Genomic DNA, 25,522 nt, shown 5'->3' on the forward strand with positions numbered 1-25,522 from the left:
ATGTTTTAATTCCCATTCCCAAACCAGTTCGGACATGCCTGCCCCTGGCCTCTTGTGCCAAGATGAGGCCACACTCAGGATGGAGGAGTAACACCTCATATTCCATCTGGGTAGCCTCCAACCCAATGGCATGAATATTGATTTATTTTTCCGGTGAACAAATTCCTCTCCCACGACCCATCCTCTATTCCCCACACTGACCTTTTACCTCTTCTCACCTGCCTATCATTTCCCCTGGATCTCTTCCTTCTCCCCTTTCTCCTACAGTCCACTGTCCTCTCCCATCAGATTCCTCCCTCTCCAGCCTTGACCTTTCCCGCTCACCTATTTCCATCTAGCTAGCCTCCTTCCCCTCCCACCACCTTTTTATTCTGACATCATCCCCCTTCCTCCTCAGTCTTGAAGAAGGGTCTCAGCCCAAAATGATTTCCACAGATGCTGCCTGACCTGCTGAGTTCCTCCAGCATTGTGTGTGCATTGCTCTGGATTTCCAGCATCTCAGACCCCCTTGCGTTTCTGTTCCGTGAGCTCTGTCTGTCCTCCGCTGATGCATCCTGCATCTGGAAATACTCTCCTGCAGCTTGTCTTTAAGCATCAGATTTCCTGCATCTGCAATCGTTAACTGCTGCCAGTCACTGCCTCTGGGGCATTTAACATAGAACTGCAGAGCTCAGCAGTAAATAATGCTGTATCTGAAAATCTGTTCAGAGTTCTTGCAGATGATACGCCTGAACGCCACAACCTCCCCCATTCTGAACTCCTGAAGGCAGTCTGTATCTAACCTCTCTTTTCATTCTAGTTCAAGGGAAGATTAATTAATCAAAATTGTACCCCCCCTCACCCTTCTCTTTTATTTTTGATTCTACATAGTCATACTTTATTGATCCCAGGGGAAATTGGTTTTTGTTACAGTTGCACCATAAATAATTAAATAGTAATAAAACCATAAATAATTAAATAGTAATATGTAAATTATGCCAGGAAATAAATCCAGGACCAGCCTATTGGCTCAGGGTGTCTGACCCTCCAAGGGAGGAGTTGTAAAGTTTGATGGCCACAGGCAGGAATGACTTCCTATGACACTCCGTGCTGCATCTTGGTGGAATGAGTCTCTGGCTGCATGTACTCCTGTGCCCACCCAGTACATTATGTAGTGGATGGGAGACATTGACCAAGATGGCATGCAACTTGGACAGCATCCTCTTTTCAGACACCACCGTGAGAGAGTCCAGTTCCATCTCCACAACATCACTGGCCTTACGGATGAGCTTGATTCTGTTGGTGTCTGCTACCCTCAGCCTGAGGAGGAGTCTCAGCCTGAAATGGCCACCAATGCTGCCTGACCTGCTGAGTTCCTCCACCATTTTGTGTTCGTTGCTCTGGATTTCCAGCATCTGCAGGTTTTCTTGTTATAATTATTCTAGCCTTCCTTATAACTGCCTGTAACAGCCTAGTAAACCACCTCCCCTCAAGGCCTTCCTATTATTCCTCAATCAGCATCCAAATGTTAAACTTCTTTTTGTCCCCCACCAAAATGAAAAGATGATACAGGGATCATGGGCTAAGTTATTTTAATTACATAAATTGGATATACAGTACAATTAGTTTGGCTTGGTACAGGCAGTGACCAAGCTCAATACTAATTTCATATTGTTCCATAAAGTTCTTGAAAGCCATTGCATTTTAATCCATAAGTAAAATATTGAAAGTTCATTCAGCTACTGCACAAAGAAAAGAGAGTTGCCCTAAATAAAAAGGAGCAAAATGATTTTAGCAAGCAATATGATAGCACCTCAAAGGGAAAAAAGAAGATGGTTTGGCGCTCATGATGAATTTGATAAAATATTACTTGTCAAACAAAGTGTACTTTGAAGGTGCTAATAGTCACTTCATTATTAATCTTTGTAGCACCACATTTAACGACTACGCATCTGGTGTAACCTCCTCGCCATTGCTTCAAGTTCACTTTCGATCTCTTCCAAGCTCTCCACTTCGTGATCCTGGGAAAATATAAAGTATTTAGATATTATTAAAGTTATTTAAATACACTCCTCAGACCAAGAAAACGGGCACTTTGAAATTAAAAATGTTACCAAAATTGGAAATGAATGACTAATGGAAAGAGTGATTGCTATGCTTAAGACTGAATATTGACAGTTTTTCCCTTAACTAAGCATTTGTACTGTCACGAAAATTGTAGTTTGAATAGTTTGAGGGAACTTCCAAGACCAAGATTGATCCTTGTCTCCTAAAAGCAGGTTACAAATACAAGCTCTATGATGGTTCAACCAGAATAAAATTATTTTTAAATAAATTAGAAAAACATAATTGATCTATAAAGTCATATTGTAATGGGAGTTGAATGCAAAAATAATATTCTAGAGTAACACACACAAAATGCTGGAGGAACTCAGCAGGTCAGACAGCATCTATGGAAAGGAATAAACAGTCGACATTTCAGGTCAAGGCGCTTCAATATAGACAACACATATTCTATATTTTGTGAGATATTGTTAAGGATTGTTAAGGTTTCTTAAGGTCGTTATAGCCAGGGGTGATAATGAGGACAAGCTCCTATTAAATGCTCTCAATGGTGTCACCTCAAATAGCTTCTGACAACCCAGTCCAGCTCCTGGCCTTCGTGTGTGGCTTAGCTACTAAGTGTGGCAGAACCGTTTCTACTGACAAGAAAAGGGGCAAAGGCTGGTTACTGACACTATAAAATCAGTCGCTTTGGGCAGATGGGGCTTATTAGCTGTAGTCAGCAGCTCATCTAGAAGGAAAACTCTGATCTCAAACCTCTGCTGCCTTGCGGCTACACCCACTCATGGGGAAGGATTCGGGAGTAAATCCAGCGGAAAAATCTGGAGCTGGAGTCCCTAAGGCAGTTCTACATCGAGCTGAATGCTGACTGGCAGCTCCTTTGGGTTCATCAGATGTGTGGATGCGGCAGAGAGGGCCTCAAGATGGCTGTGGCTCAAAAGAGGGGAGCCATGGAGTCATAAGTTGCTAGCCACCTGGACACAAGCTGGGGTCTGATCAGCCCCGGCTGGGTCACCTGGAGGAGGATGTATGATGTTGAAAGACCCGAAACAGCCGATGATTCCGGGAACATCACTGAAGATGTGTCCAGAGGCATCAGCAGACGTATGTAGACAGCAGTGGTTTTAATTTGACAATTCTGTGCTTCAGCCATTTGCACAGTTTATTTTCAAGGTGACTCCACAGCACCCCATTTAAGCTCTGCTCTCAGTTTCAAATGGATCTGCACTAAATGCTTCATTGTGTCGTCTAGCCCAGAGTAATGTACCAGGGCTGCAAAGGATACCCTGATTTTTTGGATAACCAAAAAGTTTAAAAACAACTTAAAAAGGCAGGTTAATAATTATGTTGGTAAAATATGTAAACCGCAGTGGGTTAAGTCCAGGGTTTCCTGACCTGGTCACTCAGTGAGCCCTGAACTTTAGCCGCACCAAATGGGGAATGGATTCCAGAACAATACGAGTCTCCGAGGGGTGGGGGAGCGTCAATTAGCAAAATATACTAAACCCCAATACAAGAGTCCATGCACCTTTTTCCTGATGACTAATGAGATGAAAATAAGACATAGGAGCAAATTAGTCCATTTGGCCCATTGGGTCTGCTCTGCCATTCCATCACGGCTGATTCATTATCCCTCTCAATCCCACTCTCCTGCCTTGTCCCTGTATCCTTTGACACTCAGACTAATCACGAGCTTACCAATCTCTGCTTTAGATATACCCAATGACTTGGCCTCTTCAGTCATAAATAAAGCACATTTACAGATTCATGCCTCTGCTACATTGCACCTCAAATGTGAGAGCAGCACACCCCTGTTGCTAAGGTGCTGTTTGCTACTTACAAAATCAATTTTCACTTAAAGCAGTTTTGCAAAAAAAAAAAAAAAAAAAAAAAAAAAAACCGAGATTTTGTTTTGCAGAAGTTGGAGTGCAGTGTGATTGTAGCTAGCTACTAGGCTGTCAGAGGAAACGAGTATCTTGGAGCACCTCTCCTCTTCATTTCACAGACAAGTGGAGCCTCAGATCTCATGTTAGATATCACAAGTTTGTCACTGGTATAAAACTGCGACTGTTATTGTACCAATATTAATCTAGTGGTGTCAGTTCAGTGATACTAGCAATGCATACTTAATTACACATTTCAATAAGATCCCCTCGCTACTCAGTCTGTTACTCTTCATTTCTCAGCTTTCCATCGAGCCCTCCCATTGAATGCCACTATCCACACTGTGGGTGAACCTGAGGAGTAGCAAGTAATCGTCTTCAATTACTCATATGCAATCTTCTTCAATTCACACAAATCTACTGTGTGAAATTCTGCAGAAGTGGTGGTGGGTGGAAAATGCAGCATTCATCAAGTTGGCAGCCAGGTTCAGGTTCAGCTTCATGGTTCAACCGTATGCACACGTATACCACCAAACAAAACATTCCTCTGGACCAAGGTGCACAACACAGTACATATAACACAGGTAATAATACCACAAATTAATTAACAAATAATAAAGTGCACTTATGACTGAAGTTAGAATAAATGAGACCTGGGTGGTGGCCGGGAGTTCAGTAGTCACATGGTCTGGGGGATGAAGCTGTTTCTCATCCTAACAGTTCTTGTCTTAATGCTACAGTACCTCCTGTCTGATGGGGGTGGGGGAGAAATTGTTGGACAAATGGGAGGGATGACTGATAATGCTCAGGGCCCTGTGTATGCAGAGCTCCTGATAGATATCAGAGTGACCTCGGCAGTCCTTTGTTGGTGTATGTGAACCCATGGTCAGGGTTGTTGCTCTGACATTCTGGGAACAGCGTCATGCTTCTATTACATCGAACTGGACACACATTGCGAAGCACTGCACTTGAGCATCTCACCTGCCTCGACTGAGTAAGCATCCACGTGGAGTGCAGCCGGCAGATTTGCTGTCAGTGTTACTATCAGAGCAAATTTCTCCTCATGACCCCCATAGGTTTCCCCAGCATGCTCTGGTTTCCTCCCATCCACAAGGGCCATGCAAGTTACTGGCTCCTCCGGGTGGTCTCACTCATAGAATCACAACACTATGGCACAGAAACAGGCTCTTTGGCCCATCTAGTCCATGCCGAACCATTAATCTGTCTCATCCCATCGACCTGCACCCAGACATACCCCTCCCATCCAATTTTCTCTTAAATGTTAAAATCAAACCCACATTCACCACTTGTACCGGTAGCTTGTTCCACTCTCTCTCCAGCCTCTGTGAAGGACTTGCCTGCCCCCACTAGCTTTTCACCTTTCACCCTTAATCCATGATATTTAGTGCCAGGCTCACCTAAAATTGTCCTGCAATAGGCTGGGGGTTAAAGTAGGAGAAGGCCTGCTCACAGTTCCCCTGTCTGTACCCCTCAATTTTATATACCTCTGTCAAACATCCCAATTGTCGATATGAGAATAAAGTCAAACCTTTTCCTACAAGTCCTGGCAACACCCTTATAAATTTTCTCTATATTCTTTCAATCTTATTTATATTTTTCCTGTAGGCAGATGACCAGAACTTCGCACAATACTCCCCAACTTGGTCTCACTAACATCTTCTACAACTTCAACACATCCCAACTTCTATACTCACTTTGATTTATGAAGGCCAATGTGTCAAAAACTTTCTTTATGACCCTATCTACTTGTGGCACCACTTTCAAGGAATTATGGACATGAATTCCTAGATCTTATTTATGCTGGAAAGCTGCGGAACGGGGTGGGTTGGGGGGATTATTTATTTAAGCGGTCTGGTGCAGAAAAGGCCCATCTGACCCATTGAAACATGCTGTCCCGCAACCCACCTATTTAACCCTAACCAAACCGCGGGACAATTTACAATGACCATTAACCTTCTAACTGGTGTGTCTGTGGACTGCGGGACAAAACCAGAGCAGCTGGAAAAAACCCACACATACAAAACTTTCTTACAGAGAACACGCTGAGCTCCTGTGCCCGAGCTGTAATAGCACTGCACTAGGTGCTACACTACCATGGAAATCGAATTTATATAGACCAGCAAAGGGTGAACTGGAACTCCCAGTACCTGCTCAAGTGCTGTGACAACAGAAAACAGCATCTTCACGTGGTAGGTACCGGCAGAAACTCACACCTACTGAAGTTATTTGTCAGTCTGTGTTGCAGTTTCCCCCAGGGGAATATAGGCATTTGCCATTAATCATCAAGTGTACACACGAAGTTACTAGGATCTACCCACAGCATTGAACTATCTTTCAAGCACAGTAGGGAGAGAATCACAATCAGGTTTAATATCGCTGGCACTTGTGAAATTTGTTGTTTTGCAGCAGCAGTAAACTGCAATATCTGATAACAAAAACCACACACACGCACACACCAAAGAAAATGAGGTGGTGTGTGTGGGCTCATTGTCCTTGCAGAGGGGAAGAAGGTGTTCCTCAAGCATCGAGCGTGGGGCTCTGTGCCTCTGTGTCTTCAGGCACATTTAATTGCATCATGCTTAGCATTGCACTGTAGACAACTAGGGTTACAATTATCTCAAACAGCTGCTTCTCATATTTAAAACACGTTACAAAACCTGCTCCTTTTATCACCCAACTCAGAGGCTCTCATTCAGTGTTTCGGTACAGTTGTACTCTACTGAAAGCACCACAAAGTCCCGTTACTGCAGATAAATTTTATAAAACATGGGTCAACAAAATACTGGACCACTTGCTCTGAAACCTGGAGGTTTTACTTCCGTTTCTCTGTGCCATCAGAAATAGAAAGACACTTTTGTTCTGGTGATGGGAAAGCTCAATTGTTTCCAAAAGACCAGTGAGGATTTCCAGAGAAAATAAAAACTTCCAAAGACCAGTGAGAATGTAAAACTTACTACCACCAGAAGTTTCTGAAGCTAACAGTGTAGACGCAGTTTAGAGGCAACTGGAAAGTACGAGAAGATCATCCTGAGATACAGACATGGAAAGGTAGCAAGAACCCCACACATTCTTTCTCTCTCTCCTTTATCTCCCTCTGTCCCTCTGACTATACCCCTTGCCCATCCTCTGGGTTTCCCCCCCTCCCCCTTTTCCTTCTCCCTGGACCTCCTGTCCCATGATCCTCTCATATCCCTTTTGCCAATCACCTGTCCGGCTCTTGGCTCCATCCCTCCTCCTCTTGTCTTCTCCTATCATTTTGGAGCTCCCCCTCCCTCTCCAACCTTCAAATCCCTTACTCACTCTCCCTCAGTTAGTCCTGACGAAGGGTCTCGGCCTGAAACGTCGACTGTTCCTCTTCCTAGAGATGCTGCCTGACCTGCTGCGTTCACCAGCAACTTTGACGAGTGCAATGTGGATACTGGCGAAAATTGTCAGAAATCTGTGTGGTACTTTGTATCCCTTTCCTACATGGCATCATTGTATTGGAATGTCCTACCATCTAAATTCTTTGTAGAATTCATAAAATTATTTCTACAAAAAATTTAAATGGCAGGACATTCCAATACTTTTATAATTTAAAAAAAAAGTCTGTACTTGGTACATTTATAGTTAACTTTCTTTTCAAGGGTTTGGTTTCCACAATTTTGGAATTGCCCTTGAAAACGTTGGGATTGAGACTGTCATTTCATGCTCCGTCCACTAGGTTCTGTTTGGAACACCTCAGCATTTCCCAGTTCCAGGTGTGACAGGTGGCCCTGTTTGTAAACTATGCCGATTAGTCATTACCCTTATTTATTAAGTAAAAACAATTTAACGACCTGTTGTTATGCACAATTTCCTCTTTCAATGTGCAGTTTTCTTCACCATTCAAGACTCAATAGCTTCTCTCCAGTTTCCAGTGAGGGAACCATTTGGCCCTTCAGCTAAAACCTTCGATGGCCCCTCACATCTCCTGTTGAGTGTTAGTGCAAATATTGATCCAGTACGCACTTGTATAATATACTTCTTGAAGCATCTTTCCTTGTCATAGTTAATAACACTGATCTCATTAAATAAAATGAACATATGCAAATTGAGGAAGAGCTGGTATGGAGAATTGGCAATGCATTTTAAATCCAATGATTTTCACTTCCATTTGTTTCAGATTTTTTCCCAACCATTTCTGATGCCATTAACTGAGGACTCTGTGACCCCAGGTTGGGAACCCCTCCACTAGATAAATGACCCTGAGCCAACACCTAACTGGATGTGAATATCACAGATTTTTGTCTCAAACCATCAAGGTTCAAGATATCAGACAGAAAGGCAGCCAGTTGCTTGTTTTTCTGCCAGTGATGAACTGTTCTCCCGAGGGACAGAGGTTAAAAGCTTACCTGCAGTTGCTAAGCTACAGAACCATCTGCTCCCCCAAGCACCATACTTCAGCAAAGGCTTTCAGGCATGACCTTAATCCAGATGACTACCAATGGGAAACATCACAATACAACAGCCAAGCACAAACCTCACTTTTCCTGGTGGCACTTCCTTCCTCTACATCAAGCCTTTTTCGCAATGCAGATGATGCAATGAACATTTTCTCTTTCTGTCGACCTTCTTCAGCACGAGATCTTCTGTTTCCCTGCAAGTGTTGGAAATGGCCATGTCTGCTGTGTGCTTTTGGATTTTCAACTCTGATCGATTTATCTTCGTCACCTGCTTCATACTTTCTCAACTTCATCTCTGGAGCAAATTCATCCATCTTTTGTTTATTCCCCTCCCACTCTTCAGACAAGTCATCCTTTTCATCATTCTTGCTTGAATATTCTTCCTCTTTTTTCAACTTCTTGTTCTCTTTAGACCTTATTTCTTCATCTGAGGCCTTCCCATTTTCCTCCAACTCTGAACTGTCACTGTCAGCTGCTTCATCTCCCCAGCCTTCTTGTGGAGGCTCTTCACTGTAGGTTAGCTCCTCATCCTTACTGTCTTCATAATGGCTGTTGCTTTCTTCCTCATCATCATTCGCTTTGATGAGATCTTCACCCGCTTCTTCAGTGTCCTCATCATCATGTGCCTCTGTACTTTGCTCCTCAGTTTGCTGCTGATCCTGGGATTGGTCCTCGTTGTATTTATTGAAGGATTCACTTTTCATTGGCTCATCTTCTACTGGAATTCTATTTGTAACTCCTCTGCCTCGGTCTGTTGTAGTTCTGTTCAAGTCAGTAGTTGTATCCTCAAGACTGTGTCTTCGTACACCCGGTAGTTTCTCCTTTGTGGTCTCCTCCTCCTCGTCCCTAATGTCCACGTTCTCAGTGCTGGATCTTTGTTGGTCCTCTGCTGGATTCTCTTGAGGTTCATCTGCAAAGCAATCGATACACCAAGTGAAATTTCAAAACTCATCTTCAATATTTGGTTTTTGCTTAATTATCATATCTCCCAAACGGCAAACATATAATTTCCAAAAAATAAGGCCTTTAATTATTGGTGGATGTTAGACATCCAAATGTAGAACTGAATACTAGGAGGGGAATATATGTGACAACACTTGAATCCATCAGCCAATGACAAATCTGTCCCTACATTTTCAGAGATACAAAGGCAAACTGGTTATCCATTGTTTAATGGAGTTCATCTTAAATTAATACCATCTCCATTCCCCACCATGCAACCCGTTTCCCCACCACAGAGATAGCAAGGCATGAACGCTGGAGCTCTCCTAAACAATCTCCCTGCCAGTTGTAAACATCTGCAATATGCTGCTCTCAGGATATATGTGGTTACAGCCTTACAAGTGCTGGAGCACCTAATTAACTACAGCAATACTATTGTTGATTATGTAGTCTATGCAGGCTCAACTGAATAATATTTGGAAACTAAAATTGCTTCCTCATACAAATACTTTTATCCCACATGCTGCATAAACATTTGGCTAATGTTTCATAACTGATTAGAAATATCAACTGCAACCCAGATATTTGGATTAAGCTGAACTTTTACAGTGTTGCCCTTGCAGGTTACCTCACCACCAGCCTAATGATGGTATCTTTACGTTACCGTGGTTCTTGCGAGCTGCAGGTTGCTTCTGTTCATAATTGTCGCTTTGCTTCTTCTGAACTGCCTTCTCATTGGCCCCTGAATGAAAATTTCAAAGAACATTTGTTATGGAAACAAAGTAGGGATTAGATTTTCATTCTCAGCCAGAGCTGGTTGGATTTTACAGAACTTAAGTATCATTGCCTCCCTTGGTATTTCCAGTTTTGTGTAGTGTCTGTTATCATCAAGAATAATCTTTATTTTAGAGATACATCCAATCCACTGAGTTGTGCTGCAGATGCAGCAACCCAATTATTTAACCTCTGCCTTATCACAGGACAATTTACAATGACCAGTTAACCTACTATGGGAATGTATTTGGACTGTGCGAGGAAACCAGAGCACCTGGAGGAAACACACGTGCTCACAGGAAGGTTGTATAATCCTCTTGGAAGATCCCAGGATTGAACCCTAAACACTGATGTTATGACCTGCAATAGTACCACATTAACTGCTCCACTTCTGGCTTTTCATTTCCCTCCACAGACGCTGCCCAAGATGTTGGGTTTCTCCAGCGTTTTGTGTGTTACTCTGGATTTCCACCATCTCTTGGGTCTTGGATTGACTGGGCCGACAGCCGTAATAGTGTCTTTGTCTTAGCTGGTGAGATACGATCAGAACCAATGGCCATAACAGAGCTGAGACTTCACCCTGGATGCCTTCTACATTCTGGTGGAGTGGAATGCACCCCAATGGAGATGCTGCACAAGGTTGGGTAAATAGGATTTGCAAAAGAGAGATGTTCTTTGGTTCCTCGGTGGACTGATGGGCAGTTCCAAAACGTACTGATCTTTCTTGCCACACTGCAGTAGCCACCACCTCTATTCCATATATTGCAGGACTGTTATCAAACATGGGCTATTGCAGATTATGGCAGACATCAGAATGACAGGGTGAGAGAGCTTGGGCCAGGCCCTTCAGCCCATTGCATATATACTGATAATGCACCAATTACACACGAAGGGCAATTTATAATTGCCAATTAACCCACAACTCTATGGCTGGAAAGCAGAACGACTGGATGATACCCATGCAGTCACTGAAAGTGTGCAAATTCCACATAGACAGCCTCACAATATCAAAATTAAATCTGGCTTACTTCAACTATGAGGCTGCAGCTCTACAAGATATACCCCATCAGAAACAAGAGAAAATCTGCAGATGCTAGAAATCCAAAGCAAAACACGCACAAAATGCTGGAGGAAATCAGCAGGTCAGGCAGCGTCTGTGGGAAAGAGTAAACATTCCATATTTTGGAATGAGGGCCTTCATCAGGACTGCAAAGAAAGATGAGAAGTCAGAGTAAGACAGAAGGAGAGGGGAGGAAGAAATACAAAGGGGTAGGTATTTAACTCCAGCATTCCCACAATCCTGATTGAGAAGCTGCAGAACCTGGGCCTCTGTCCCTCCCTTTGCAATCAGATCCTCGACTTCCTAACCGGAAGACCACAATCTCTGTGGATTGGTGACAACATCTCCTCCTCATTGACGATCAACACTGGTGCACCTCAGAGGTGTGTGCTTAGCCCACTGCTCTATTCTCTGTATACACATGACTGTGTGGCTAGGCATAACTCAAACACCATCTATAAATTTGCTGACGATACAACCATCGTTGGTAGAATCTCAGGTGGTGATGAGAGGACATACAGGAGTGAGATATGCCAACTAGTGGAGTGGTGTCGCAGCACTCAGAATTTAAGGTGGGGGGGTTATATGGGAGGCAGGGTTTAAGGGTCGGCACAACATTGTGGGCTGAAGGGCCTGTACTGTGCTGTACTATTCTATATGTTCAACAACCTCGCACTCAACGTCAGTAAGATGAAAGAGCTGATTGAGGACTTCAGGAAGGGTAAGACGAAGGAACACATACCAATCCTCACAGAGGGATCAGAAGTGGAGAGAGTGAGCGGTTTCAAGTTCCTGGGTGTCAAGATCTCTGAGGACCTAACCTGGTCCCAACATATTGATGTAGTTATAAAAAAGGCAACACAGCAGCTATACTTCATTAGGAGTTTGAAGAGATTTGGTACGTCAACAAATACACTCAAAAACTTCTATGGTTGTCCCATGGAGAGCATTCTGACAGGCTGCATCACTGTCTGGTATGGAGGGGCTACTGCACAGGACCGAAAGAAGCTGCAGAGGGTTGTAAATCTAGTCAGTTCCATCTTGGGTACTAGCCTACAAATTACCCAGGACATCTTCAGGGAGCGGTGTCTCAGAAAGGCAGCATCCATTACTAAGGACCTCCAGCACCCAGGACATGCCCTTTTCTCATTGTTACCATCAGGTAGGAGGTACAGAAGCCTGAAGGCACACACTCAGTGATTCAGCAACAGCTTCTTCCCCTCTGCCATCCAATTCCTAAATGGACATTGAACCCGTGAACACTACCTCACTTTTTAAATATATGTTATTTCTGTTTGTTTGCACAACTTTTAATCTATTCAATATACGTATATCGTAATTGATTTACTTATTTATTATTTTGTTTTTCTTCTTTTATGTTATATATTGAATTGCTGCTGCTAAGTTAACACATTTCACGTCACATGCCGGTGATAATGAAGCTGATTCTGATTCTGAGGTGACAAGTGAAACCAGGAGAGGCAGAGGGGGTGAAGTAAAGAGGTGAGGAAGGGGAGAGCGATAGGGATGGCTTGCACCTGAACTGGAGGGAGACTAATACCCTAGTGGAAGGTTTGTTAATGCTTCACAGTGGGGTTTAAACTAGAGATGCAGGGGGATGGGAATCTGAGTGCCAGAACAGGTACTGGAGAGGTTGTGGAGGCAGATGTTGGTGAAACCCGAGACAAAAGACTGAGCATGGTGTGACTAGTGTCCAGAGCCGCATATATTGCAGTGTGGGAAAGGCAGATGATAGTGCTGAACATGAGGAAATCTGCAGATGCTGGAAATTCAAGCAACACACACAAAAATGCTGGTGAGCACAGCAGGCCAGGCAGCATCTGTAGGAAGAGGTACAGTTGATGTAATCATACAGTTGGTATGAACATTGACTTCCCTAACTTCTGTTAATGTCCCACCTCCCTTTCGTACCCATTCCTTATTTATTATTGTTTTTTTCTTTCTCCCCGTTTTTCCCCCCTCTTTTTTCTCCCTCTGTCCCTCTCACTATACCCCTTTCCCATCCTCTGGTCTCCTCCCCCCCACCCCCCTTTCTTTCTCCCTGGGCCTCCCATCCCATGATCCTCTCATATCCCTTTTGCCAATCAACTGTCCAGCTCTTGGCTCCATCCCTCCCCCCTCCTGTCTTCTCCTATCATTTCAGATCTCTCCCTCCCCCTTCCATTTTCAAATCTCTTACTAGCTCTTTTCAGTTAGTCCTGACGAAGGGTCTCAGCCTGAAACGTCAACTGCACCTCTTCCTAGAGATGCTGCCTGGCCTGCTGCGTTTTTGTGTATGTTGATAGTGCTGAAGATGGGGTAGCTTCTTTACAGACAGAGAATGTGTAGTGAGGAGGGCTGTTGAGGGGGGGGGGCAAAATAGTCAGCAGAATTTACAATGTAAAAGGCAGAGAAAAATCAACAAGGGTGAATACAGGTGAACTTGTAGCACAGTTACGGTTTGGCAGGTGTGATGTTGTGGGCATCATGGAATTATGGCTGAAAGAAGATTATAGCTGCGAGCTTAATGTCCAAAGATACTCAGTGTATCAAAAGGACAGGCAGGAAGGTAAAAAATGAAATGAGATCATCAGGAAGAGGTGACATAAGGTGATAAGGTTGTTGAATCACTGCATAGAAACATAGAAAATAGGTGCCGGAGTAGGCCATTTGGCCCTTCGAGTCTGCACCGCCATTTATTATGATCATGGCTGATCATCCAACTCAGAACCCTGCACCAGCCTTCCCTCCATACCCCCTGATCCCCGTAGCCACAAGGGCCATATCTAACTCCCTCTTAAATATAGCCAATGAACTGGCCTCAACTGTTTCCTGTGGCAGAGAATTCCACAGATTCACCACTCTCTGTGTGAAGAAGTTTTTCCTAAAAGGCTCGGTCCTCGGTCCTAAAAGGCTTCCCCTTTATCCTCAAACTGTAACCCCTCGTTCTGGACTTCCCCAACATCAGGAACAATCTTCCTGCATCTAGCCTGTCCAATCCCATTAGGATTTTATACGTTTCAATCAGATCCCCCCTCAATCTTCTAAATTCCAACAAGTACAAGCCCAGTTCATCCAGTCTTTCTTCATATGAAAGTCCTGCCATCCCAGGAATCAATCTGGTGAACCTTCTTTGTACTCCCTCTATGGCAAGGATGTCTTTCCTCAGATTAGGGGACCAAAACTGAACACAATACTCCAGGTGTGGTCTCACCAAGGCCTTGTACAACTGCAGTAGTACCTCCCTGCTCCTGTACTTGAATCCTCTCGCTATAAATGCCAGCATACCATTTGCCTTTTTCACCGCCTGCTGTACCTGCATGCCCACTTTCAATGACTTGGTGTATAATGACACCCAGGTCTCGTTGCACCTCCCCTTTTCCTAATCGGCCACCATTCAGATAATAATTTGTTTTCCTATTTTTGCCACCAAAGTGGATAACTTCACATTTATCCACATTAAATTGCATCTGCCATGAATTTGCCCACTCACCCAACCTATCCAAGTCACCCTGCATCCTCTTAGCATCCTCCTTACAGCTAACACTGCCGCCCAGCTTCGTGTCATCCGCAAACTTGGAGATGCTGCATTTAATTCCCTCATCCAAGTCATTAATATATATTGTAAACAACTGGGGTCCCAGCACTGAGCCTTGCGGTACCCCACTAGTCACTGCCTGCCATTTTGAAAAGGTCCCGTTTATTCCCACTCTTTGCTTCCTGTCTGCTAACCAACTGCCCACCCACTCCAATACCTTACCCCCAATACCATGTGCTTTAAGTTTGCACACTAATCTCCTGTGTGGGACCTTGTCAAAAGCCTTTTGAAAATCCAAATATACCACATCCACTGGTTCTCCCCTATCCACTCTACTAGTTACATCCTCAAAAAATTCTATGAGATTCGTCAGACATGATTTTCCTTTCACAAATCCATGCTGACTTTGTCCGATGATTTCACCGCTTTCCAAATGTGCTGTTATCACATCCTTGATAACTGACTCCAGCAGTTTCCCCACCACCGACGTTAGGCTAACCGGTCTATAATTCCCCGGTTTCTCTCTCCCTCCTTTTTTAAAAAGTGGGGTTACATTAGCCACCCTCCAATCCTCAGGAACTAGTCCAGAATCTAACGAGATTTGAAAAATTATCACTAATGCATCCACTATTTCTTGGGCTAAGCAACTGCAAGGGTAAAAAGATACTTTGGCAGTTGTGTACAGACCCCCAAACAGTAGTAAGGAGGTGGTCTACAAATTACAATGGGAGATAGAAAATCCATGCCAAAAGGCAATGTTACTGTAGTCATGGGGGATTTCAATGTGCAGATAGATTGGGAAAATCAGGTTACTGCTGGATTTCAAGAGGGTGAATTTCCAGAATGCCTGTGAGATGGCTTTTTAGAGCAGCTGATGGTTGGGCCCACGTGGGGGTCAGTTATGCTCAATTGGGCATTGTGCAATAACCCAGAATTGATTAGAGAGCTTAAGGTTGGAAAAGAACACTGGCAGGGATGACAGCAGAGGATTCTAAAGGATAGATGACACAACCATGGCTAACTAGAGAAGTCAAAACCAACATATAACAGAGCAAACAATACTGTGAAGTTAAAGGATTGAGAAGCTTTTAAAAACCACAAGGCAACTAAAAAAAATCATTAAGATAAAAATGGAATATGAAAGTAAGCTAGCCAATAATATTAAAGAAGATACCAAGAGTTTCTTCAGATGCATAAAGTGTAAAAGAGGGGCAAGGTGGATATCAGATGGCTGGAAAATGATGCTGCAGAGGTGGTAATGGGGGACAAGGAAATGGACAAACTGAATAAGTATTGTGCATCAGTCTTCACAGTGGAAAGCACTAGCACATAGTGAGCATAGTTTCCTCAAGGGGAGATCTTGCCTAACAAAGCTGTTGGAATTATTTGAAGAAATAACAAGCAGGATAGAGAAAGGAGAGTTGGTTGGTGTTGTGTACTTGGATTTTCTGAAGGCCTTTGACAAGGTGCCACACGAGGCTACTACAGGCCCATAATATATTACAGGAAAGAATCTAGAAAGGATAAAGCAGTTGTTGATTGGCAGGAGGCAAAGAGTGGGAATAAAGGGAGCCTTTTCTGATTGGCTGTCGGTGACTAGTGGTGTTCCACAGTGGTCTGTGTTGGGACTGATTCTTTTTACATTATATGTCAATGATTTGGGATGATGGAATTGATGGCTTTGTTGCAAACTTTGCAGATGATATGAAGATAGATGGAGGGGCAGGTAATTTTGAGGAAGTAGAGAGGCTACAGAGGACTTAGATAGATTAGGAGAATGGGCAAAGAAATGGCAGGTGGAATACAGTGTTGGGAGTGTATGGTCATGTACTTTGGTAGAAGTGAAATGGTTGATTATTTTCTTACAAAAACTAAGGCACAAAGGGACTTGGGAGTTCTTGTGCAGAATTCCCTGAAGGTTAATTTGCAGGTTGAGTCTGTCGTGGGGAAGGCAAAAGTGATGTTAACATTCATTTCAAGAGGACTAGAATATAAAGGCAAGGATGTAATGTTGAGACTTTTTAAAGCACTGGAGTATTGTGAGCCAATTTGGGCCCCTTATCTTAGAAAGGATGTGCTGAAACTGCAGAGGGTTTAAAGGAGGTTCAGAAAAATGATTCCAGGATTGAATGGCTTGTCATATGAAGAGCATCTAATGGCTCTGGGCCTGTATTCACCAGAATTCAGAAGAATGAGGGGTGACCTCATCAAAACCTATTGAATGGTGAAAGGCCTTGATAGAGTGGCTGTGGAGAGGATGTGATGGGAGAGTAACACCAGAGGACACAGCCTCAGAATAGAGGCATGTACTTTTAGAATGGAGATGAGGAATTTCTTCATCCAGAGAGTGGTGAGTCTGTGGAATTCTATGCCACAGGCAGCAGTGGAAGCCTGTATATATTTATGTATAGTTAAGGTAGAAGTTGATAGATTCTTGTTTGGTCAGGGATACAGAGAGAAGGCAGGAGATTGGGGCTGAGAGGAAAATTGGATCAGCCATGATGAAATGGCAGAGCAGATCAATGGGCCAAATGGTCTAATTCTGCTCCCATATCTTATGGTCTAACAAAGACCATCAAACACCCAATGTGTGAAAAAAAAAACAAATCGTGCAAACAATAAAAAGTAAACAAGTAAACAACACCGAACATGAACCAGAGGCCACAGTTACAGAGCCATTTCAGCTCGGAGGCGAGTGAAGCCGATCCAGGATTCGGATGCCTGTGGTCCTCAGCCACGGGGCCAGGTCGGCGGAGTCAGAGTCAGTCATCGCTGAAGTGTCTCGATCAAATTGCTCAAATAGTAAAAGGTAAACAAAAACATGGAACATTGATTGCAAAATTCCTCAAAGTGAGCGCACAGCTGCGGGAGCTCCGCGCCGCCAAGGACTCCCTTTCGGGCGCTTAGCTACGAGACAATGAGATCTGAATGAATGAGTCCATCCTGGGGTGTAGGAGACAACAGGTCTACAGGGAAATAAAGGCATGGTTGTGGAGATCAGCAGCTGGTAGTGGAAGAAAGGTGGAATTAACCCATGTTACAGCAGTGCAATTATCAGGCATTAGCCAAAAAGGGAAAAGTTTTCGAAACTTGCGTCTGGTAGATGCTGTAGTAATTAAACATATTAGGGCCGTGCAGTGGAATATTATTCTTCCTCCTCATTTAGGGAAGTTGTGGAAAATACATCGTGTTCACGGACACAGGAAGTGTTCGTTTGGTGTTTGCTCCACGTGAGACGACAATATCCAAGAGACATTCTCAGTCTTAAAAAGACAAAGGCTCTTGGTTTCAGGTCAATATACAGTAATACAGTTACCAGTGAATACCTTCAGCCGCCAGTTCCTGCAATTCTCGTAGAAGATTTTGATGTCGAAGCATGCCGATTATTCTCTCATCTACAAGGATTACAAAATTGGGAAAATGTAAACAATTAATTAAAATTCAGCACACTAACTATGTATCTGAAATTACTTAATGCTAAAGAGAGTTGTAGATTTTACAGTTTAGTTATAGACTATAAATCAATTAAACGAAAATCGATTTAGTCTTTAAAAGTGGGAATATGAAGGCGATAATTCATTTGCCGCCAGAAAGAAAATGGGTTTCACAATTAACTTAATGAAAATGAAGTTATCTGAGATTAACCTACCTCCCCTGAGAGCGTCCAGGCACTCCGGGCTGATTGGCAAAGGACTGGGTTTGGCCAACGTGTCGGAGATGACCTCTACAACACAATTCATTACCTACAAAACACGTACAAAAGGTGCCCGGCAATTAGTGTTGTTCAGAGGAAAGTGGCCCTAAAGGAGAAGACTGTCAAGGTCAGAAAGAGGTCAAACAACAATCTCACAGAGATGGTCTTACCTTAGTGTCGGCTTTCGAATGCTGGATGGGTACCGGGGATGAGGAAGCTGCAGGGGAAAAAAAAAACAGCCAACGACATGTAGTTGAATCTACCCTACAAGCCAAAGAGAATTTCAGTATGGGATGTAGGGGGTTAAACTTCTAGCGTCGGATTAAAACTGTTACTACACCAAAAGCCCATTCGGCGTAATTTTGGTGAGCACACTCGCTCCGCCAGCGACCCGAGCAACCCCCGCTGTCCTTGGTGCTGAAATAGGGTCCTTGCCGTCTCTTAACTTTTTCTTTAAATACCACCCACAAATTATAACACACTGTGGATTTAGACTCAGAAATTAGGAAGCAATTAATCGTTCTTACCTTGCCCCGCGAGTAAAAATACGAAAAATACCAGTGTTATCATTTTTCTGGCAAAATGAGCATGGACTATAGAGGTGTAAAGTAGTCTGTCCCCTAGCCGTTTAATCCAGAACTCGCCTCAAAGGTAAAACGTACAAGCACTGGCTTCACTGCGCTGTGAGGCTGATTGCGATGAACTGGCCGTCTACCGCAGCTTCTGGAACCAGCGTGGATTGCAGCAGCAACTTCAGCTTTAAGTACCAGCAGCCGGATGTGACATCGCGCACAGTCACATGAAATCCCAGCGGCGTTCAAAGCCGAGCCAATCCAGGTAGACCCAGCGAGCAGAAACAGTCCGGAACCCACCTGGTGTGATTTCATCCTGCTCTCACTCGGAGCAGAGAAAAGGCTTTCAGGGAATCCACTGGTTCAATCCTTGCCTAACATTCAAACACTATGTAAGCGGAAATGTTAAGCGCAAAGTATGAAGCCCCAGCTACCACAAAATTTGTTTTAACCTATTAAACCACCATCTACGCCAAGAACACTCTGATCATATTTATAAATGTAAAGTGAATGTATAACGCTTTTCAAAAAGGATTCTGCATCAACATTCAAAAATATTTTTCTTCATATTTCCCCATGGAGGCCATTGCACCCAACCAGCCAATGCAAGCTCTTTGTGAATGTACAGAGCACTTAAATAACTTTTGAATTTTCTAGGTATGTAAAATACACCATTGCATTTTAACAATAATTATTATTTTTTAAATTTAGAAATACAAGGCAGAACAGGCTCTTCCAGCCCAATGAGCCACACTGCCCAGCAACCCACTTATTTAACATGAGCCTAATCACAGGACCACTTACAATGACCAGTTAACCTACTAACTGGTACATCTTTGGAATGCGGGAGGAAACCGGAGCATCTTTATGTTGGATGACAAATAGTTAAAATTGTTGCACTGAGGTTGTCAAAAGAATATCAATGATAATAGCAAGGCACGCCAGCATAATTTGTACTATACCAAAACAAAATTCAGGAATGAATTATAAGACCATAAGGCATAGGAGCCCCATTAGGCCATTTGGCCTATCAAGTTTGCTCCACTATTTCATCATAGCTGATCTATTTCCCTCTCAAATACATTCTCCTGCCTTTTCTCCATAACCTTTCACATCTGACCAATCAACCACCATCAGCCTCTGCCTTAAATACGTGCAATGACTTGGTTTCCACAGATGTCGGTGGAAATGAATTCCACAGATTCACCCTCTGGCTAAAGAAATTCCTCCTCATCTCTGTTCCAAATGAACACTCCTCTATGCTAAGGCTGAGCCCTCTGGTTTTACACTCCCCACTATAAGAAACATCCACTCCACATCCAGTCTATCTAGGCCTTTCAACAGTCAATAGGACATTCCCCCTTATTCTTCTAAATTCTGGCAACTGTAGGCCTAGAGACGTCTAATGCTTCTCATATGATAAGCCTCTCATTCCCAGAATCATTTTTGTGAAACTCCTTTGAGCACTCTCCAATGTCAACATGACCTTTCTCAGATAAAGGGCTAAAACTGCTCAAAATACCCTGAGAGGCCTCACCAGTGTCTTGACAAAGCAGCATTACACTATTGTTTTTATATTCAAGTGCTCTCAGAATTAATCCATTTGCCTTCCTTACCACCGACTCAACCTGCAAACTAACCTTCAGGGATCCCTGCTTGAGGTCTCCCAGCTCCCTTTGCATCTCGGAATTTTGAATTTTTTCCCATTTAGAAATAGTCTGTCATTTATTCCTTCTACCAAAGTGCATTACCACACATTTAGTCATAGACTCACAAAAAGTACAGCACAGAAAAAGGCCCTTTAGCCTATCTAGTCCATGCCGAGCCATTTAAACTTCCTACTCCCATTGACCTGCACCAGCCTTTGCCTTCATCAATTTTCCTGGTAACTTCCTCAAAAAACTCTGTAAGATTGGTTAGACACGTGCGAAGCCATGCTGACTATCCTTAATCAGTCCTTGTCAATCTAAATACTCATCTAACCGGTCCCTTAGAATACCTTCCAATAACTTTCCCATGCCTGATGTCAGTCTTACTGGCCTAGAATTTCCTGGTTTATGTTTAGAAGATAAACCAGGAAATGTTTAGAACAGTGGAGCAACATTGGGTCCTCACCTGTCACTGAGAATGATTTAAATATCTCTGCTGGGTCCCTGCAATTTCTGCACTTGCCTCCCGCAGGGTCTACGGGAATACCTCGTTAGGCCCCAGGGAGTTATCCACCCTAAATTGCCTCAAGACAGCAAACACCACCTTCTCTGAAATCTGTGTAGAGTCCAAGAAGTTGATGCTGCTTTGCCTCACTTCTATAGACTCTGTGAATATCTCCTGAGTAAATGTAGATGCAAAATATGCATTTGAGATCTCCCCATCTTTTTGGCTCCCTACATGGATACCATTCTGATCTTCCAGAGGACCAATCTTGTCCCTTGCAATCATTTTGCTGTGAACACATCTGTAGAGCCCTTAGATCCTCATTTACAAGGCAAAGCAGAATCCTCAGCAGGTCCATCCATTCCTGACATGGTATTCCAACTGCCACTTCTTTGCCTATTCTCCAAATCTGTCTAAGTCCTTATGCTGTCTCCTTGCCTCCTCAAAACTACCTTCCCCTCCACTTACCTTTGTAACATCTGTAAACTTGGCCTCAAAGCCATCAATTCCATCATTCAAGTCATTGACATCCAATGTGAAAAGAAGCAATCACAACGCAGATCCTGTGGAACACTGCTAGTCAGCAGCAGCCAACCAGAAAGGGCCCTCTTTATTCCCACTCTTTGCTTCCTGCTAATCAGCCAATGCTTTATCCTTGCTAGTATCTTTCCTGTAATACCATGGGCTCTTAATTTGTTAAGCAGCCTCATGTATGACACCTTGGCAAACATAACATCTACCGATTCTCCTTTGTCTATACTGCTTGTTATTTCTTCAAACAGTTCTAAAAGATTTGTCAGACATGATTTTCCCTTGAGGAAACCATGCTGACTTTGGGCTATTTTATCATGTGTCTCCAATTACCCCAAAAGCTCATCTTTAACAATCGATTTCAAGATCTTCCCAACCACTGAGGTTATGCTAACTGGGCTATAGTTTCCGTTCTTCTGCAACACTCATTTCTTGAAGAATAGAGTGACATCTGCAATTTTCCAGTCCTCTGGAACCATGTCAGAACCAATTGATGCTTGCAAGATCATTACTAATATCTCCACAATCTCTTCAGCCACCATTTTTAAAACCCTGGGGTTTACTCCATCTGGTCCAGGTGACCTATCCACCTTCAGACCCTTCAGTTTCCCAAGAACCTTCTCCCTGGTAATGGCAAATTCACACACTTCTGTTCCCCCAGCACTCTTGAACTTTTAGCATACTGCTAGTGTCTTCCACAGTGAAGACTGATGCAAAATTCTTATTCAATTCTTCCACCATTTCATTGTCTCCCATTACTACCTCCCCAGCACCATTTTCCATCAGTCTGATATCTATTCTTGCCTCTCTTTTACTCTCTATATATCTGAAAAACCTTTTGTATCCTTTTTGGTATCATTGACTATCTTACCTTCATATTTCATCTTTTCCCTCCTATGGCTTTTAGTTGCCTTATATTGGTTTTAAAAGCTTCCTAAACCTCTAACTTCCCATTAATCTTTGCTCTATTATATGCCTTTGCATTTGCTTTTATGTTAGCTTTGACTTCTCTTGTTAGCCACAGTTGTGTCATCTTGTCTTTAATACTTGTTCCTCTTTGGGCAGTTTCTGAATTGCTCCCAGGAACTTCAGCCGTTGCTGCTGCGATGTCATCCCGGCTGGCGGCCCTCTCTAATCTAGCTCCACTCTCACGCCCCTGTAATTTCCCTTAATCCACTGTAATACTGATACATCTGACTTTTATCTTCTCTCTATCAAACTGCATAGTAAATTCTATTATATTAAGATCACTACCTCCTAAGAGTTCCTTTACCTTCAGCACCCTAATCAAATCCAGTTCATTACACAACACCCAGTCCAGAATAGCTGATCCCCAGGTGAGCTCGACTGCAAGCTGCTCTAAAGAGCCAGCTCATAGGCATTATACAAATTCTCTATCTTGGGATCTAAAACCAGCATAAGACCATAAGACCATAAGAGCAGAAGCAGGCCATTCGGCCCATCGGGTCTGCTCCACCATTCAATCATGGGCTGATCCAGTTCTTCCAGTCATCCCCACTCCCCTGCATTCTCCCCATACCCTTTGATGCCCTGGCTAATCAAGAACCTATCTATCTCTGCCTTAAATACACCCAATGACAATGGCAACAAATTCCAGACTTACCACCCTCTCACTAAAGTAATTTCTCCACATCTCAGTTCTAAAAGGATGTCCTTCAATGCTGAAGTTATGTGCTCTTGTCCTAGAATCTCCTACCATGGGAAATAACTCTGCCATATCTAATCTTTTAACCTTTTAACATTTGGAATGTTTCTATGAGAGCCCCCTCTTTTTCCTGAACTCCAGGGAATACAGCCCAAGAGCTGCCAGACGTTCCTCATAGAGTAACCCTTTCATTCCTGGAATCATTCTCGTGAATCTTCTCTGAACCCTCTCCAATGTCAGTGTATCCTTTCTAAAATAAGGATCCCCAAACTGCACACAATACTCCAAGTGTGGTCTCACGAGTGCTTCATAGAGCCTCAACATCACATCCCTGCTCTTATATTCTATACTTTCAAGATGCTTTCAAGAAAGAGTTAGATAGAGCTCTTAAAAATAGCGGAGTCAAGGGATATGGGGAGAAGGCAGGAACGGGGTACTGATTGTGGATGATCAGCCATGATCACAGTGAATGGTGGTGCTGGCTCAAAGGGCCGAATGGCCTACTCCTGCACCTATTGTCTATTGTCTATACCGCTAGAAATGACTGCCAATATTGCATTTGCCTTCTTCACAACTGACTCAGCCTGGAAGTTAACCTTTAGGGTATCCTGCACAAGGACTCCCAAGTCTCTTTGTATCTCTGCATTTTGAATTCTCTCCCCATCTAAATAATAGTCTGCTCGTTTACTTCTTCCACCAAAGTGCATGACCATACACTTTCCAACATTGCATTTCATTTGCCGCTTCTTTGCCCATGCCCCTAAACTATTTACGCCTCTCTGCAGGCTCTCTGTTTCCTCAACACTACCTACTCCTCCACCTATCTTTGTATCATCGGCAAATTTAGCCACAAATCCCTTAATTCCATAGTCCTAGTCATTGACGTACATCGTAAAAAGCAGCGGTCCCAACACCGACCCCTGTGGAACTCCACTGGTAACCGGCAGCCAGCCAGAATAGGATCCCTTTATTCCCACGCTCTGTTTTCTGCCTAACAGCCAATGCTCCACCCACTCTAGTATCTTCTCTGTAATTCCATGGGCTCTTATCTTGCTAAGCAGCCTCATGTGTGGCACCTAGTCAAAGACCTTTTGAAAATCCAAGTACAGCACATCTACTGCATCTCCTTTGTCTACCCTGCTTGTAATTTCCTCAAAAAATTGCAGTAGGTTAGTCAGGCAGGATTTTCCCTTCAGGAAACCATGCTGGCTTTTGGCCTATCTTGTCATGTGCCTCCAGATACTCTGTAATTTCATCCCTAACAATTGATTCCAACAACTTCCCAACCACTGATGTCAGGCTAACAGGTCTATAGTTTCCTTTCTGCTGCCTCCCACCCTTCTTAAATAGCAGAGTAACATTTGCAATTTTCCAGTCATCCGGTACAATGCCAGAATCTATCAATTCTTGAAAGATCATTGTTATCATTATTCACCAAGCTTATTTTCCCAATCTAACTGCATATTGAAGTCCTCCATGACTATTGTAACCTTGCCCTTTTGAAATGCATTTTCTATCTCCCATTATAACTTGTAGTCCACATTCTGGCTACTGTTTGGGGTCTGTATACATCAGGGTCTTTTTACCCTTGCAGTTCCTTAGCTCTACCCACAAGGATTCTACATCTTCTGATCCTATATCACCTCTTTCTAAGGATTTGATTTCATTTTTTACCAACAGAGCCACACCACCTCCTCTGCCTACCTGCCTATCCTTTCGATACAATGTGTATACCTGGATGTTAAGCTCCCAGCCATAATCTTCTTTCAGCCTCGACTCAGTGATGCCCACAATGTCATACCTGCCGATCTGTAACTGTGATACCTTATTCCATATACTGCATGCATTCAAATATGACATCTTCAGTCCTGTATTCAACTCTCTCTTTGATCTTGTTCTCCTGCTATTCTGCAAATCATCCCACTAACTGCGATTTTGCCCTATCATCAGTGTGTTCTTCCTGACAGTCTCAGTGTACACTGCCTCTGCTTGTATACCGACTGCCCCACCCCCAGCCCTGCCACTCTTGTTCCCCTCCCCTGCCAAACTGGCTTAAACCCTCCCCGGCGGTTCTAGCAAAGCTGCTGCAAGGATAATCGGAAGGCTCTACCATGAATACTCGCCATGACGTGAATGGACTACGACAAGGAAAGGGAGAGGAGGGCTGAAGCGATGGAAGAAAATTATTTTATTATGAAAATGTTCATTGATTTTATCTGA

General features: G+C 43.4%; 1 protein-coding gene across 2 annotated transcripts; it reads right to left on the reverse strand.

Annotated features, from left to right (window-relative positions):
• Positions 1-1,658: 1,658 nt before the first annotated feature.
• Positions 1,659-19,097, reverse strand: chga (chromogranin A). Of its 2 annotated transcripts, none has more exons than XM_072242242.1 (7): positions 18,907-19,097; positions 18,550-18,596; positions 18,335-18,428; positions 18,012-18,080; positions 9,978-10,055; positions 8,454-9,281; positions 1,659-2,000 (listed from the first exon to the last, which is right to left on the reverse strand). In XM_072242242.1, the coding sequence occupies exons 1-7, from the start codon at positions 18,947-18,949 to the stop codon at positions 1,963-1,965; spliced, it is 1,197 nt and encodes a 398-aa protein (XP_072098343.1). In that variant the 5' UTR covers positions 18,950-19,097; the 3' UTR covers positions 1,659-1,962. The 2 variants fall into 2 exon arrangements, with proteins under 2 accessions (XP_072098343.1, XP_072098253.1); XM_072242152.1 differs by having other exon boundaries at positions 8,449-9,281.
• Between the last annotated feature and the right edge of the window lie 6,425 nt (positions 19,098-25,522).

Source organism: Mobula birostris, chromosome 1, assembly GCF_030028105.1.
Source record: "Mobula birostris isolate sMobBir1 chromosome 1, sMobBir1.hap1, whole genome shotgun sequence".
NCBI lineage: Eukaryota > Metazoa > Chordata > Chondrichthyes > Myliobatiformes > Myliobatidae > Mobula > Mobula birostris.

Coding starts and splice junctions, on each gene's coding strand:
- chga (XM_072242152.1), bottom strand. CDS start 18,949: ATGATAACACTGGTATTTTTCGTATTTTTACTCGCGGGGCAAG. Junction 18,597..18,906: donor ATTTTTACTCGCGGGGCAAG/GTAAGAACGATT, acceptor TTTCCCCTGCAG/CTTCCTCATCCCCGGTACCC. Junction 18,429..18,549: donor ATTCGAAAGCCGACACTAAG/GTAAGACCATCT, acceptor CGTGTTTTGTAG/GTAATGAATTGTGTTGTAGA.